Source organism: Argiope bruennichi, chromosome 4, assembly GCF_947563725.1.
Source record: "Argiope bruennichi chromosome 4, qqArgBrue1.1, whole genome shotgun sequence".
Taxonomy (NCBI): domain Eukaryota; kingdom Metazoa; phylum Arthropoda; class Arachnida; order Araneae; family Araneidae; genus Argiope; species Argiope bruennichi.
Genome location: NC_079154.1, coordinates 99,429,086 through 99,445,610, shown reverse-complemented (window position 1 = coordinate 99,445,610; position 16,525 = coordinate 99,429,086). Strand labels below are relative to the sequence as shown.

Sequence of the window (16,525 nt, the reverse complement as noted above, 5' to 3'; positions counted from 1 at the left end):
TTACTATTTCCCGCCATCTAATTAGAACTTTTTACTGATAAGTATTTTTTTTTTCATACTCGGCATCTGTAGAAGGCACCGGGCAGAATTTTTTTACTTAAAAAAACATCCTACGGCTTCGCTAGCAGCGGGAGCGGGAACCTAGTAGCTTCGCTAGCACATTGAACATAAGGACTGTGTGGATAACATGAACTGTACATAATCAATTGAAAAGAAAGAATGAAGGATGTTGTACGAACGGATTTCAGAGGGAATCCTGCCCGGGGCCTTCTACAGATGCCTTCGGCATCTGTAGAAGGCCCCGGGCAGGATTTATTAACTTAAAAAAACATCCTACGGCTTCGCTAGCAGCGGGAGCGGGAACCTAGTAGCTTCGCTAGCACATTGAACATAAAGACTGTGTGGAAAACAGAAACAGTACATAACCAAGAGAAAAGAAAAAACGGAGAAACAAGCAATCGGAACATTCTCCATACAAAATTTCAAACAAACATACTTTCCCCACCTTCATCAACTTGTAAAAGAATATATTCCACTCGCCTTCCATCCATTCTGCCGGTTCGATATCAAACCATTCTCAATACAAAATTTCAAACAAGCATCCTTTCCTAATTTCATTAACTCGTAAAATATATATGTATGCATATTTAACTCGCTCTTCATCCATTCTACAGGTTCGAAATAATCCCGACATAACAAATTATGAAGGGAACCAACCGTTATAACACCAAAAGAATTACGAGAACTGCGAAGAATTCCATTTGCAGCTGTCTTTGAAAGTGAGAATGCAGACGATTTTTTTAAAGCGAGTTAAAAATTGCATTAAAAATTGCAAAAGAATAAATATTTTCTGTTCGTATTCACATTAAAAAAAGAAAGAAGAAAATAACTTTTAATTATAAGCTTAAATTTCTTTATAATAAAGAACAAAAGTAAAATCTTTAATCGATATTTTTTTAATATTTTTAATTTAACATTTTTCAGAATTTAATTGTAGTTTAAGTACAACTCAACCATTGCAAAAAGTAGTAAACAAAACAGCAGTACGGTTGCTATAAGAGGGATCCGATGGGTTGCAATATTGGCGACAATCGGCTGGTGCACACTAATCTTCACTTAGGCCCAGACATCAAACAAATATCTGTCGTTATGTATGTCTTAAATGTTATTCCTCTTATTTTGCTTTTGAAATTTTTCTGTCTTTTCCCCACATGGCTTTACAAAAATATAAATAAATGGAAAATTTCAGAGATCCACTCTTCTTTATCGAAAAGAAAATATTGTAATCGTCAAAAAAATCGAATTCGACATTTTGAAGAATCACCAAGTTCACCATATATCTATATTTAGTATCTACATTAGTATATCTGTATTGGTTATACAAGAAAAAAAGAGAGACAAAATGCAAGATTCTATAAATTTCTGAGACAGACTATGTACTACTTATAAGCAATTCTTAAAATTAAAATCATACAGTATTAAATATTGTAAAAAAGTTCTAAAAACCTACTTTCGGAACTATTTACATTATTGCCTTAAAATCTTGATTTTTTTGTTTGAAGAATTTCCTGTTTTTCAGCATTCAGTGAAAAAATTTTATTATAAACATGAAGTAATCTTCATATTATTTTTTTCTGTAAATCACTACCAAATGATATTCCTTGTATGGAATTAAAATGCAATTACATTAGCTAATGTATTAATTAGCTGATAATTGTTCTGAAAATATAAAAATAATGCATTGTTAACGAGAACACACAAGTGCACAAAATTATAAAACTCTAGTGTTAAACTAGTGGTAGCAAACGAGTGAAAATCAAAACACAAAGTTACATCTTTAAATATATGAAACAAAAAAGTTAAGCAAAACAAATAGAAAAAATTCAGTATCCATATTTAAATGCTCTTATTAAAATTATAAAATTGTCATTGTATAAGAAGGAAAACTGAATTAAATTTAAAAAATCAAAATTAATGATAATCTTTATAAAAAAATTAGAATGGCTAATTGAACAAATAAAATTTCCTCTTACCCCTTGCATATCTGTTGCATCTGAAGTGAGCTTAGCACATAAAGATCCAACACTGTTTTTTGGATGGTCAAACCATGCCAGATCCTTCAAAACAAAGTTTCACATTTACTTCACTAAAATGTAGAAATATGCATACAGCACGGAAAATACTTATGAAAACACAATCTAACTGCACAGATTTAGCATGTACTTAATAAAAAAAACTTAACATTTTTAACTATACAAATGTTGGTTCGTTTACTTTTTTAAATTCTAGTAATGAATTTCACAATCAAAACATCTTCTTATAAACAACTCTTCTTGTCATGCTACGATTGATTTCGATCTGCTATATTAACATTCCTTTAATAAATTACATTAGAAGAGAGCGTTTTCGGAACGCATTTCACAATTTAGCACGTTGAGTTACTACACGTTAACGATTAAATTCCGCAATTTAACCGTAGTTCACCGTGAATCGCCTGTGATTCATATCTACTATCTAATTAAATATTCTTTTCTCTACTACAATTAATATATAGAAATAAACATCTTATTACATAGTGGCATGATGTATCACAGGCATGATTCATGGCAACGAAACTGTTAAACCATGCGCTGATGACACCTGCACCGATTTTCTTTGAAGTTCCAAATCGCCTCAGCCATATACATTTTCTCTAACCAATTTCATGAAACTATAATATATGCAAGTTTTATCTGCACATTAGGGTTATTATAATTAAGAATGGCATTTGTTAAATATTATAAATAAACACCAATAATTACTAAAATGATATGACATTTCAGACTAGAGGCTGGAATCTCTTTCATTTTTTTTGAAGTTCTTCTTAAATTCCCCTTTTTTACTCATATTTAATTTCCTTCTCGAATATGGATTTTTCCTAAAATAGATTAGTTGTGAAAATAAAGTGAGGGTAGTTCGAGCAGATTTGATCATATTGAGAATATTTTGAGCTTGGTAGAGTTATGATTAAGAACCCAGAATTATGATTGGCAAAGCCAATCATTAAAATGAACGAAAGAAGTGTGGAAAACCAATTTTAAAAGTGATTTAAATGAAATTAAATGCACCAGGTTGAAGACAAGAAACTGGTGGGGTCCAAAGCACTAGTCTATTTATATTACTGTGTTTAAAAAGTACCCGGAATGATAACATAAAATCAAACATATTGACCCTTTGCTCTCGGATGGTGAATCGCACTCATCATTTAAGACGGTGCATCATTTTGATCTTTTTTTAAATTTATTTTTCAATTTTTTTGTTAAAAATGCTTACAGAGATAAATTTTTAGATGAATTTCTAAAATTTAAAGAAGTTGATTAAATATGTATATTTATTTTTCTGAGCAATAAACAAATCTTTGTATTATGTGAATAATTACGCATCGAATTACTTTCCAGTGAGCAAAGGGTTAATTTATTGGACAAAAATTATTGCATCGCCTTTAATGTACTATGATTACAATGGATTTTTTTCGATTTTCTTTCAATCATCAAAGCATGTTTCAAAGTCATTTTTTTTTTTTAATTTTCTTCAGATTTTGTTGCATCATTTATTGAATTAATGGCTAATTTAGCCATGTAAATCAAAAAGTATTATAAGATGCAATATATGAATACTGAGCTTGTAGGAATTATTTGTTGAATATTTAGTTAAAAATTCATGAATGATAAGGGCATTATGAGAAGGCACATTATTATTGTGTAAGAACCATGAGATTTCCCGCCCTATTTTTGGCCATTTTTGATGAATTGATTCATGGAAACGATACAATAAATTCAAATTATAAGCGTTTTAACTATCAAGCCAGTTGATAGTAATTTCGAATGCACAACGCCTCAACGAGCAAAAAAAAAAAAAAAAAAAAAAAAACATCACTTTGAAGACTTTAAAATGTTGCACCAATGCACCAATTTCTTGTTGCTGTCGATATTTTGATTATTAATGGAAATGGATGGTCTACCAGAGCGCAGATTCTACGACATATTCTCTACCACTTTTAAATATTATATATCAAACAAATACTGTTATTATTGATAAAAATATCGTCATGAAATGCTCTTTCCAACATTTCAAATTCTTTCATAGCAGAAATTCTATTCTAAAAACAATGAAATGCTTTTTCTTTGCTCAAAAACATTCGTATATCCAAATATCAGATGAGTGCAAATTGTAATTAATTTGAAAAAGAATTATCTTCAGGAGATAAAATGAAATCAATCCCTGGCTGTTGCCAAAATTTGTTTCAGGACAAAAAAATTTTTTCAATGTTTGCAGACGATATCTACTATATATGTATTTTAAACGAAAATAATGGATTCTTTTTTTTTATTGTAATAAGGAATGAGTGCGCTTGCGTGCGTATAAGTATATTAGCGGAACAGCACATGAGAATAATTACATCGAAGCGTTTCTTTTGTTTTAATTCAAATTTCATTTAATTACAAATTATGTAAAATTTTAACGCTTTTCGATATAATTTCTGGAAATATTAAGACACATATTGGATCTTTACACCATTTGAAATTTAAAAATTTAACTTATAATGATACTAATTTAACTGACGTCAAATTTGTTTTTATATTTTAATATTTTTTTAATGTATATTAAATAATTTAAAAAATTCATTCAAGTTGAAAAAGATTGGATATGTATTTAATGGGTTTACTATATTGTTATAAATTATGGGTTCTTTTGATTTGTTAGTTGATGAAGAAAGAGTTCTTTAAAAGTCTAAAATATTTTCCAGTAAATTCTGGACGTTTTACGAACCAAATATTACAATTACGCACTTGAGTACAGTGTAATTTAGTATTAACTAATAGCAGAATAAACTTCAAAAAGTCTGCGACGAACAGTTCACAAGCGAAATTGCTCTCAGTGAACTCGTCTTTACATATACCCTGCCTTGGCGAGATATGACGTAAGCATAATTCCACAGATTTCCAGAAACATCCGTAACTCCCGAAATATTTGTGCTAGAGCTTCCATTTTCAAACTTTCGAGATCTTATGAAATGTTGCCAAAATCCTGCCAAGTCGGCGATAAAATCATTAAATTAGTCACCAAGCGACAACCCTGCAAATGGAAAACCGATCCTTTTCTAGTGGGCACTAACGCATAAAATTTGAATCTTCTGAAACATTTACGCAGAAACATAATAAAAATATAAAATGTTTTAAAATTTGTAATAATATCATGGGAACGAACTTCGTCAGGTAATCGCCTTCTTTTCTGAAAGAGTTATAAACTTCAAGCTATGCATAAACGATTTCATTTAAATTACAAGATGAAGAAGCCTCTAGTCGCCAAGAGAGGTTAATTTTAAATCAAATTTGAAGTACAAACCTGAGTAATCATTTTACTGAAGACCAGTTTTCTGAATTTTGAGGTTACTCTTTCAGATGCAACAGAAAACAGAAGCGTCTGAAAATAAGATACATATATATATATTAATAGGAATTATTTCTCACGTCAGATATCTATTCAAGAGAAAAATAACAAATTTTATTATTAAATATTATTTTTATAGAGAAGTAGGAAAGGTCACTATAGGAAATCTTTATGAAGGAATAAAAGTTTACCTGTAAAAATGAAGTTGTAAAAGATGTCACGGCCATAATAAGAAATATTAGACAGTAGTATGCGTTTTCTTCTAATATCTTCTCCTTAGGCTCAGAGAATACCTATGAAAAAGAAGTACATATTTCATTAAAAATTCAGTAAATAATTATATTTATTCTTTGCATGGTTAGGATTCAAATAATTTAACTACGATATGTTCCCTTAATCGAAATTTTAAGTATTAAACAAGGAAAGGGGTCTCCTAAAGTTCTCTCCCATACTCTCTAATAAACTTGTCGTACCAGATACACCTTACATGGCATTGGCGTTCCACTTTTACGAAATAATAACTTTTGGAGTGAATTTAGCTTTTTTTACTGAATCTTTCGTGTTATCCTTGGCGATAAACCTCTGACATGCTGTTAAAAGTATCCAAAAATCGAATTTGGGCTTTACACTCTTTTTTCTCAACCGATTGAAATAAATTTTTGACACAAAGCTGCACTTGTAATCTTAAAATCTCATACAAAATTTGAAATATTTAAGTCATGGCTTATTTGAATTATGGCGTTTACATGTTCTGAAAGTACAGACCGACAGACAGATATCTAGTAGATCGATTTGGCTCAAGATTTTACAGATGTCTACATTATAGATGTTAAATCTGTTTTCTAAATATTATCAATCTAGCTTTCTTCGGTTTCTAGTTAATGTTGACTTATATTCGAATAGCCGGACAGACAGACTTCCTCTGACCAGATTTGAGTTAAAATTTGATAGAAATTTGCATATTTGGTGTGAAGTCCGTAAACCATATTTCCAACGTTCAGCTGAAAGTGCTTTTGAGTTAACTTTGTCACATATAGACAGACAGACTTACAGACATTTTCCAAAAATCCGTTTCTCGAACTCAGGGAGGAGGTCTGAAACATGCCGATTCGTTAAAATCTCGAGTTCGAATTTTTTGACGATTACTCTACTTCTTCTATACTATGTATAAATGAAAATAAAAAGCCAGAGTAAAAGAAATAAAAGTTTCATAAAAGGTTTGCTCACGAATTCTTTATGACTACAAATTCTGACAGTTCATTAATAATCCTGATTTCCGGGATTCCATGAATGACACATATTGGTCATAATGAATCTAATTATTCTTGTTGGCAAGAACTTCTCGAGAAAACACAAGAACACTAGAAATTATGTTGATTTATTCATATTGAAAATTATGTTGATTTAGTTTAAAGCAAGCTTAAAAGCTTCAGAGATCTACATTATAATATATTGCTATATTACTCTCACAACCATTCCCTTAATATCTAAGTGATCCTTTGGAAAGCAAGGGGAACGATTTTACCAAGGGTGGTAAATGGGCAAAACAATGGATTTGTCCATTGGAAAAATGCCAAACAAATGCCGTCCAAAACAATGGATTTTGTGCTGGATGGCAATTGGATTTGCCATCCAAAACAATGGATTTTCTTTTTGGATGGCTAGAAATCATACATCGAACGCAGATACTTCAATAATTTTCTAAAATAAAATTCAAATAAATACAGGTGAAAAATTTCGGATGTTTAAAGATAACACTGCTAAAAGTTGTATTTCAACCGTATAATCTTGACTAATCTAATCTTGCAATCCTTTACAGCCCTGCTCATTTTTTGCAATCAAATAGCCAAAGTAAAGAGTGGAGATGTAGTTGGATATTTTAGGAAATATAAATTGCGTAAAATAGATGACATTTAGTAAATATACCTTTCTAGAATTGGGATATTCTTTTATAATAAATCAGTACTGAAATCATTTTGAAAAGAATCAATCCCATTGATCAAGAAATCATGAAAAAGGAAATTTCAAGTATTTTCAGACTATTTTCGGCATTGATAATATACAGTTACTCACTCCAAGAATAGATCCAAATATAATGCCATATAATGGTACATGAATGCCCATGATCAATGAAGAAATCGCTCCAACAATCAAATAAGGCCAAACGAATAATGCAGTTTTCAGAAGTCGAGTCCAAGATAAGGAAGCCTCTTCTTCATCTTCATCCTAAAATAAAATTTCAAATAATTCGAATTTTTTTATATTTAAGTCCAACCTTCTGAAAAGTACTTTTGACTCTAGGGGCATAAAAATAATTTTTTTCAATTTTAAAAACCAAATGTTTTTTTAATTGTAATGCATGTGTAATTAAAAATTAAATTATATCTATCAATATGAGTTGAAACATCAATCGCTCGATCTAATATTTAATTAGGAGAATTTAAAGTTGAACTTCTGTAGTGTTAACAACTCAAAATTCGAAAAATTTAGTAATTAAACATATCGAACTTAATTCAATATTTGTTTGTATCATACAATTTGAATAAGTACGTATTTCCGTATTGAACTGAATAATACGATTACTTTTATTAAACACGAAGAGAAGAAAACGCAGACAACATATATACAGCCGAGACGAACACAGGTAACACACAGGCAATCCACATTATAACAAACAGTGCCCCAAAAGTAGTAATCTATAGTAGTAATAACCACAGCACACAAAGCGGTCGCACAAAATTCAGCAGCAGGAGGGAATCTTCTTAGCTACTCTCTACGGTCTCTCCAAACGCCTGCAATTTTCCACTGTCTTCTAGCTTTAGCTTTACCCAACTGCCGACTCACTACTACACGACTGGCTACTCCACACACATTTCGATGCTGCTTCCACAATAAACACTAGAACTCAGCTCAGCGAAGCAATCGCTTGAGCTCAACTGGACTGATCTAATTATTCCGACGTTACTTCTCTTTTTTCTCAATGAATCTATTCACGACTACGACTAACTGCAGCTTGAGACTGCTGACCGTTTATAGATCTTGGAGCCAGTAAGAGGGTTTTGGAACAATCAGGCGTATCTCGGTTCCTATTAGTTCTATCATCAAAATTATCTATTTTGTCGCCAAAGTCCAAAAATAGTTGCCAAGCTCTAAGATCACTGATTCGGCGTCCGGACAATATCCAAAATAGCTGATCATAAAACGGTCTTTCCAGTGATTTAATTAACCTTTCTGGAAAGCATCATATTGTTACGTAATTGTAATAATATAAATTTTCTTAAGACACTAATCGTTACCTTAAAATCGTAGCGCTTTTCGACAGTATCTTCAAGACGAGATACGCTTCGGTGGAGACCTGGTTTAGACCCGGTGGATACAGCGGATACAGAGCTGATAACACTTATCTGAGGCATCAATACGGGTTTTTCGTCTGTTTCATCATCGCATGTATCGTCAACTTCACTTGTCTATAAAAAATTGTAAGATATTTTAAGGAAAATTTTTAAAAAATTTAATTACTGTTGTTAAAAAAGAATTCAATCAATTTATCAAAATATGAAGGTTTTATGATTGATTTTAAGGTGCATTATTAATGATGCCAACAATACCATGTTGCCAAAGCCAACAATGAGTTACAGTATCATGTTCCAAATCTAAAACAATTCGACTATCTGATAAGAAAACGGCATCGGAGATAATGATAGTACATGCAACTGCCCTGTAACAGAAGTTGAGATTCGTGCATCTGTGGCATAATGAATGCAGACCGAAAGCGAAGGATATATTTGTCTATCCACTCAACTTTACATATTTTATGGGCATTTTCTACTTATAATGATCGAGGGAAACTAGAGGTAACTATCTTTCTTTGAAGAACGAAATTTTACTAAAAATCGGGCAAGTGTCAGCAATAGTGTGAGTCTTATATGCTTTAGAGGAAGACTACACAGGGGTATAGCGAGAATAAATAGTGGTTAGGGCATAATAGGACTTTTTCGTCCCGAAATTTCATCATTGGAATTATATGTGTAAATGTTATTTGGATCATGGTAGTATCTTTCCATTCCCATATAGTTATTGGCTACAAAAACTGAGAAGTAATATTTTGTCCCTATGGTCCTCTCTAAGACTGGTGATCGGCTATCTATAACACATCCCCTTCTTTCTCAGCAGTTCTTGCACTGTAACTAAATATATTTAAAAATTATAATAAAGCAAAAAAATTATGAAAAGTATGGCTCTCATAAGTAAAATACGAAATGCATATTGTTTTTTCGTTACTATTTATATGTCTTCTAGATATTTACGTTTTATCATTTAAACAATAAGAAATATACATATATATAGCTAGAACAATATTTTAATGAGATGTAAAGAAAATAGGAAGATGGTAAGTTTTAAGATGCATATTATAAAGTTGGAAGGAGATTGGCAAGGTGGCAACATCTCTCTTCCATGGCTATTATACAGAAACCAGTTGTAATCTAGGAACTGTAAGAATGAGTAAAAGAAGCATTTTGAGGAAAAAAAAGCTTTTTAATCTTAAAGGCAAAAAAATCCTTTAAAAAAAATGCAAAGACTTACTTGAGATAACACTAGCTGATAATAAAGTCCTTTTCTTTCCATGAGCTCGTCATGGCTACCTATTTCTTTTATTGCACCGTCTGATAATACAAAGATCTTATCAGCATTTCTAATGGTTGAAAGACGATGAGCAACAATGATAGTTGTTCGTCCTTTCCTGGCCTGCGTAAATATATACAAAAATTTTACAAACATCCATAAAGAATTCTTAATTTATTTATTAAAATGTATTCATTAAGGATTAGCAAGACAAATTTGACTTCTTAAATTCTAAATGAAATATATTTTTTCATTATACTTCATTTGAACACTTAAATTCTTATGAATGTTTATAATAAAAAGGAAAATGAAACAAACCCATTATCCGGTAAGTAAGATTTTATTTAATTAAACCAAATATATCTACTCATTAAATAAATTTTATTTATTTCAACAAAAAATGTAGTTATTTTTACCTGATCAAGAGCAGATTGTACAATTGCTTCGCTTTCTGTGTCAAGTGCTGAAGTTGCTTCATCAAGTAAAAGTAATTTTGGATTCTTTATCAAGGCTCTGGCAACAGCAATCCTTTGTTTTTGTCCGCCACTAAGTTGAGTTCCTCTGTCTCCAACAAGAGTGTCATATTTCTGAAGCAATAATTTTCCATTAAATTTCTTATCACTTCTTAAAATATACAGATTACCTAACTTCTTAAAAGATTAGATTATTTATTTCAAAACAATTGATGACATCTAAAAGTCATGTTTTTTTTATATATATATAAAGAGATTTAAATACTGTTTTGTCTCATCTTTGTATCTACATCAAAAATATTCTCACAAGATAAATGTCATAAAAATTTGGAATAAAATAAAGGAATAAAAAGTTGGATATAAATAATTTTTTTAGAGATGATCTCCCATTCCCTTAAATTTTTTTTTAATTCAGTTAGTATCTTGATTCTGCTAACAAATTTGTAATACTGCTTTTCTGCAATCTTAGTCTCTTAGCTGAAAAGAAAGATTTACAGATATTCAAAATAGATGCCAGATCAGTCACCAAGGAAATTATTGGCGAATTGGTGACAAAAATGAAGTTTCTTAAACATTATGGTGATATTTCTATTAGGAGCAAAGATCTAGAGATCCTTGTGCAAATTTTTTTCCCTATGGAGAAACTATAAAAGACGATGAAATCACAAAATCAATTGTTTCTTTAGAACACAGGTCTCCGAAAGAGCTCTTCAGTTGATACGCACTTTTATTTTATGCTGTTATTTCTTTCTCGTATACTTATAAAAAAGAAAGTACAGTAGTTGACAAGAAATTCAAACCCGACATTTTGACGAATCTCCACGTATTAGACCTGCTTGAGTTCTATAAATACATTTTTGGAAAATGTACGTTCATCTGTCTGTCTGTGACAAAGGTAACTCAAAATGTCTGATCTTGACGGATGAAATTTGGTATACGGTATTTATACCAAATTTGCAGATTACGATCAAATTTTGAGTAAAATCCTTTATTAGGAGGTCCGTCTGTCTTATTGTTTGAAAATAATTCAATACGATAACTACAAACGAAGAGAGCTAGATAGAAAAAACAATCAATACACTCAACTACAATCTATCATTTAGTTACCTGTCAAACCTTTAGCCAAATCTAACTACGGATTGACCGTCTGTAAGTGTGTACTATTAGCAACATATAAAAGCGATAACTCAAGGTAGCAAGGACATAAATTTATCTATTTCGGTTTGTAGTTTTGTGCCAAATTTTTATTTCAATCGATTGGGAAAAACTCATCTAAAACACAAATTCGATTTTCGAATAGTTAAATCCTGCCAGAGTTAAATCGCCAAATAACTCGCCAAGAATAACACAATAGATTCACAAAAAATTCACGTTAAAGTTAATATTACGAAACTGTTGTACGCCAATGCTATACAAGGCGAATATATTTATTAGACATGATGCGGAGAAGTTTTGGGAGAACCACTCCTTCTGGTTTAATTACCAAGTTGTTATTTGTAGGTATCTGTTAGTACTTCTCTTTGTATGCATCTTAGTCGAGTTTTATTACTTGTACTCAATATTTTCAGGAATATCCATAGAATAAAATGCCTTCTTCAAGTATTCAATTTATTGGAATCCTCTTACCTTATCGAATTATTTCCGTAACTATACATAGATATATTGTTGTTTCGAGAGTGATGTTTTTTAACAGTCCAATTCAATTTGAAATATGATCAGTACATTTAGAACAAGAATATAATTATTTAAAAAGACCTTAGAATTAAAACTCACTTGAGGAAGGTTGGATATAAAATCGTGGACATTTGAAAGTCTAGCAGCAGCTTCAATTTCTTCAAGAGTAGCGTCGTTTTTACCATAGCGGATATTTTCAGCAATAGTCGTAGAGAAAAGAACAGGTTCTTGCCCCACAAAGCCTATGTTGCCTCTCAACCAACCAACATTCAAATCTTTCACATTGTTCTCATCTATTTCAACCTTTAAGAAAATAAATATGTCAAGTAAAAAAAAAAAAGACATTGAGTATTGCGAATTTATTTATCTATTAAAAGATGCAAATGCTTACACTGCCTTCATCAGCATCATAAAATCTGAGAATTAACTGAATTATTGTACTCTTCCCACAACCACTTGGCCCAACAAGAGCAATAGTTTCTCCAGGTTTGACAGAAAGTGAAATGCCTTTTAGAACCTACAACATAGGAATAGGTTTTAAGGGTTAATATCAAATTATAATCAAAATTAAATTTTAAAAAATTATAATCAATGAAATGCTTACTGCAACATCAGGTCTTGCAGGGTAGTTGAAATGAACATCCGTAAATGTTACACTTCCGTTCAGTTCATCGGGCTTTTTCCCTGCCTTTGAACTGCTGTCAATGTGAGGTTTCTATGAAAATGAACAAATTTCTATGAACAAATTAAGTATACAGATTTGTATTACATTAAAAAAAGAGCAATTTATTCTAAAAAAATGTATATGTGCATTTTATATGAAACGCACACACTGTGTGTGTAAAATTATATAAAATAAAAATGAACGAAACTGGACCCGTAATTAAGGAAAGAATTCGACCCTAATTTTATTTTTTCATTTAAAATGGACAATGAAGCATTTTTATTTAATTTTTCCTCGAAAATGCAGTTTTAGAATCTGGAATAGTTGCTCACTCATTATATATCTAGGGATCCTGGGCTTTATACAAAATAAAAAGTGTTTTAATTGGTACAGCGATTAAAGTTGGGATACTATTTCTTTGATTTTGCTAATTATTTCAAATGTATAGATAATTATATATCTGTACTTCTTTATCACAAATTTATAAAACATTAACAGAAACTTTACTCAGAAAATGTATTTTATTATAAGTCGTCTTAAGCAACTAGTTGTTTCTCTGGGAGTATTGGTTATATTTGATATTAGATAAACCGTTTAGATTGCCCATGATTCCCTCAAATTGTCCGGCATAAACTCTATCTTATTTCAATTGTCTAATTCAAGTTCGGTTTATGATGCATATGGAGATTTCTAATGGAGGCCAATCCCATGACATCATGGCGCTGTTAAAAATGTGGATGTGCATCTATCCAGCAAATTACACAATATTGTACCTTCAATTTTTTTTATCCTTCGGTTTAACTATAGTGATATTTAACAAAATCTTTTCTCTTTAACTATCAACAATGAAAAAAAATTCCGCGGTTAAGTGTTTGAAGAAACAATGAAAACGGTTTTAATTTCAGCTTAATGATGTAATTTATAATTAGAAACATTTTTTAAAAAAGGTCAAAAGCGAGCACACTTTAAACTTTCATAACTTAATGATTCTTAAACTGCCATCATTTAAAACACAGTTTTCTTAAATTTTGAAAAGGGGTGAAATTCATTTATGTACAACAGTAATATTTTTGGAAATAATCATGTAAAAAAGTTACAATTTTACTTAGTTTTTAATTAGTTAAAATTCTAATCAAAAATTCAAAAAAAATCGCTCTAAGATGCACATTTCCTCCCTCCAAAGTATGTATGTGCCGATTTTATTATTTGCAGATCAAACGATCTGACGGAAACGAGCACACCCACATACATTCATTGTTATTATTAGTGGCATAGATTTAGAAATTATTTAAAAAATATTTTTATAAAAAAGTAACAGTAAATGTAATCAAAAATAAGAAAAGATATTGAAAATGTTTGTATATTAATAAGTTTGCAAAAAAAAATAAAAAATCTTTACCCGTTGTATAACTGAAAATATTTTTCCAGCAGCTCCTCTGGCTAAAGAAAATGCTTCAAAGTGTGAAGCTGTCTGTCCAAACCACATGGAAGCAACCATAATATTATAAAACACCTAAAAAAATTGAACGATGCAAAAAAATTATTAATAGTGATTTTCATTTTGTAAAGAATAAAATAAAAAAAAAAGATTAAAGTACAATAAGATAACAAATCATTAGGAGGAAGCAACTTTCTAAAATACACAAAATAAAATAAATACGGAATGCATTTTTTAATGTAATCTCTTCAATTTATAATTATGTCTAAAAATTGTTTTCATGCAGCCAACAAGATATATGAAAATAAATTCCGCATTTTTGTTATCTTTATTCCATTCTAAATAATAAAAAAACAACAGTGTTATTTTAATAAATACTTTATTTAACTTGACTTATTTTATGTTTACAAAGAGAAATTTATTGCACTTTAGTTTCGTGACATTAACATCCCGTTTTAAAGCAGCACTGAAACCATTTTGGAATGGACCTCATAATTTTGAATAATACCCAGATGACAAGGACGGAATATGAATTGGCATTCATTCTCCCAATTCCGCATTACTTCACAGAGAAATCTAGATAGATACATTTATAAAGAGGAAATTATATATTTGATTACTTTTACCCTCATTATTTAATATGATAGAGTTTGAAATTTTGTGCACTTGTTTTTCATTTATTGTTTTCAGATCTTAAATAATAATTAATCGGTTAATTAAATTGAGTTTTGTATAATGACACGTGACACCGTCTACTCTTAAATATCAGAAATCTGACTTTAAGATTATATAATATTTATAATCATGAACTGAAGGCTAAACCGCAGGTAATAATTAAAATATAAAAGAAAGTCTACGTTTTAGTATGTTTATAAAAACTGTTTTTATTAAATTTATCAATAATTGAATGATATTTTACTTGTCTCAAATTCATCAATCAGACTTTACATATCATATTAAATTCGCTATTTGAATCATTTTAAAAAATGATAACTTTTCAGCAATCAAAAAATAATATGAAGGCGTTTTTAATTAAAAAAAATTAATTACCTCACAAGCAAAATTAGTTCATATTTATTCTCTGATACATAGTAATCAAATAATTGAATAAATGTTTATAAAAGCAAGTTATTAAAGAAATTAAACAAAAATACGTTTTAGAAAAATAGGAACAATAATTAATACGTTTAAGAACAATAAGAACAATAATTAATACGTTTAAGAACAATAAGATGGCAAATCATTAGGAGATCGCAACTTTCTAAAATGCATAAAATAAAATAAATAAGGAATGCATTTTTTTAATGTAATCTCTTCAATTTATAATTATGTCCAAAAATTGTTTCCATGCAGCCAACAAGATATATGAAAATAATTTCCGCATTTTTTATCTTTATTCCATTCTAAATAATAAAAAAACAGCAGTGTTATTTTAATAAATACTTTATTTAACTTGATTTATTTATTCCTTTAACGATAAGCTCAATAAGAACAATAATTCCTTGAACGATATGCTCAGTTTTTTTTTCAAAACAATATAAAATGTTATTTATAAAAATCACTTGAATAATAATATCTAACGACTTACAATGAGCAAAGTACCAGGAATATATTCTGGATTTGGCTGGTCCATACCTTCAACTACCAACTTTACACCATACCAAAATGATAAAGCATATCCACCGAATATACAAAACCAGAATAATCCTGCTCCTAAACTAGTCAGCAAGCCTCTTTTTATGCCTTTCGCTCTTGCATTCTTCAGGTATTTGTCATATCTATAATAAAAATTGTGCATCTCAAAATTTCAACACATTGTATCAAAATGACGGTATTAATTTCAAAAATACAGTTACTGATACATAATACCGGTTGGGCCATTACCGAAAAAACAGGTTACAGATTTAGCTTCAATAAATCAATTTTTTTTTTTAAGTAAGAAAAAAAAATAATTAAAAAAACAGCCAATAGTTGGCGCTGGTGTGAACGAACTTAGCTGGAAATATGCATATGAGGCAGATGATTATAAATGCTTACGCTCTTGATCCAGAATCAGTTCTCCACCGCATGTTATGTAAGGAAACAAGGATGTTATGCGGAAAAAGTTATGCTTTGTTGATGAAACTGTTTTACCTGAACCAGGAATCAACAACTCTTGCACTGCGTAAATTTCGACTTCAGAAAAATGCGAAGAATGGGAAATAACCTTTAATAGTGGCAGGC

At 30.2% G+C, this 16,525-nt stretch overlaps 1 protein-coding gene across 1 annotated transcript in view; it reads right to left on the bottom strand.

Moving 5' to 3' along the window:
- LOC129965747 (ATP-dependent translocase ABCB1-like) overlaps window positions 1-16,525 on the bottom strand; it is a 64,243-nt gene that overhangs the window by 24,318 nt on the left and 23,400 nt on the right. Inside the window, exons 7-18 of the mRNA XM_056079899.1 lie at window positions 15,891-16,080; window positions 14,264-14,377; window positions 12,805-12,915; window positions 12,592-12,717; window positions 12,300-12,503; window positions 10,470-10,640; window positions 10,015-10,176; window positions 8,727-8,897; window positions 7,504-7,656; window positions 5,622-5,723; window positions 5,386-5,463; window positions 2,034-2,117 (exon numbers count right to left, since the gene is read on the bottom strand). Coding sequence (XP_055935874.1) covers window positions 2,034-2,117; window positions 5,386-5,463; window positions 5,622-5,723; window positions 7,504-7,656; window positions 8,727-8,897; window positions 10,015-10,176; window positions 10,470-10,640; window positions 12,300-12,503; window positions 12,592-12,717; window positions 12,805-12,915; window positions 14,264-14,377; window positions 15,891-16,080 — 1,666 coding nt within the window. The remainder of the gene's footprint in view (window positions 1-2,033; window positions 2,118-5,385; window positions 5,464-5,621; window positions 5,724-7,503; window positions 7,657-8,726; window positions 8,898-10,014; window positions 10,177-10,469; window positions 10,641-12,299; window positions 12,504-12,591; window positions 12,718-12,804; window positions 12,916-14,263; window positions 14,378-15,890; window positions 16,081-16,525) is intronic.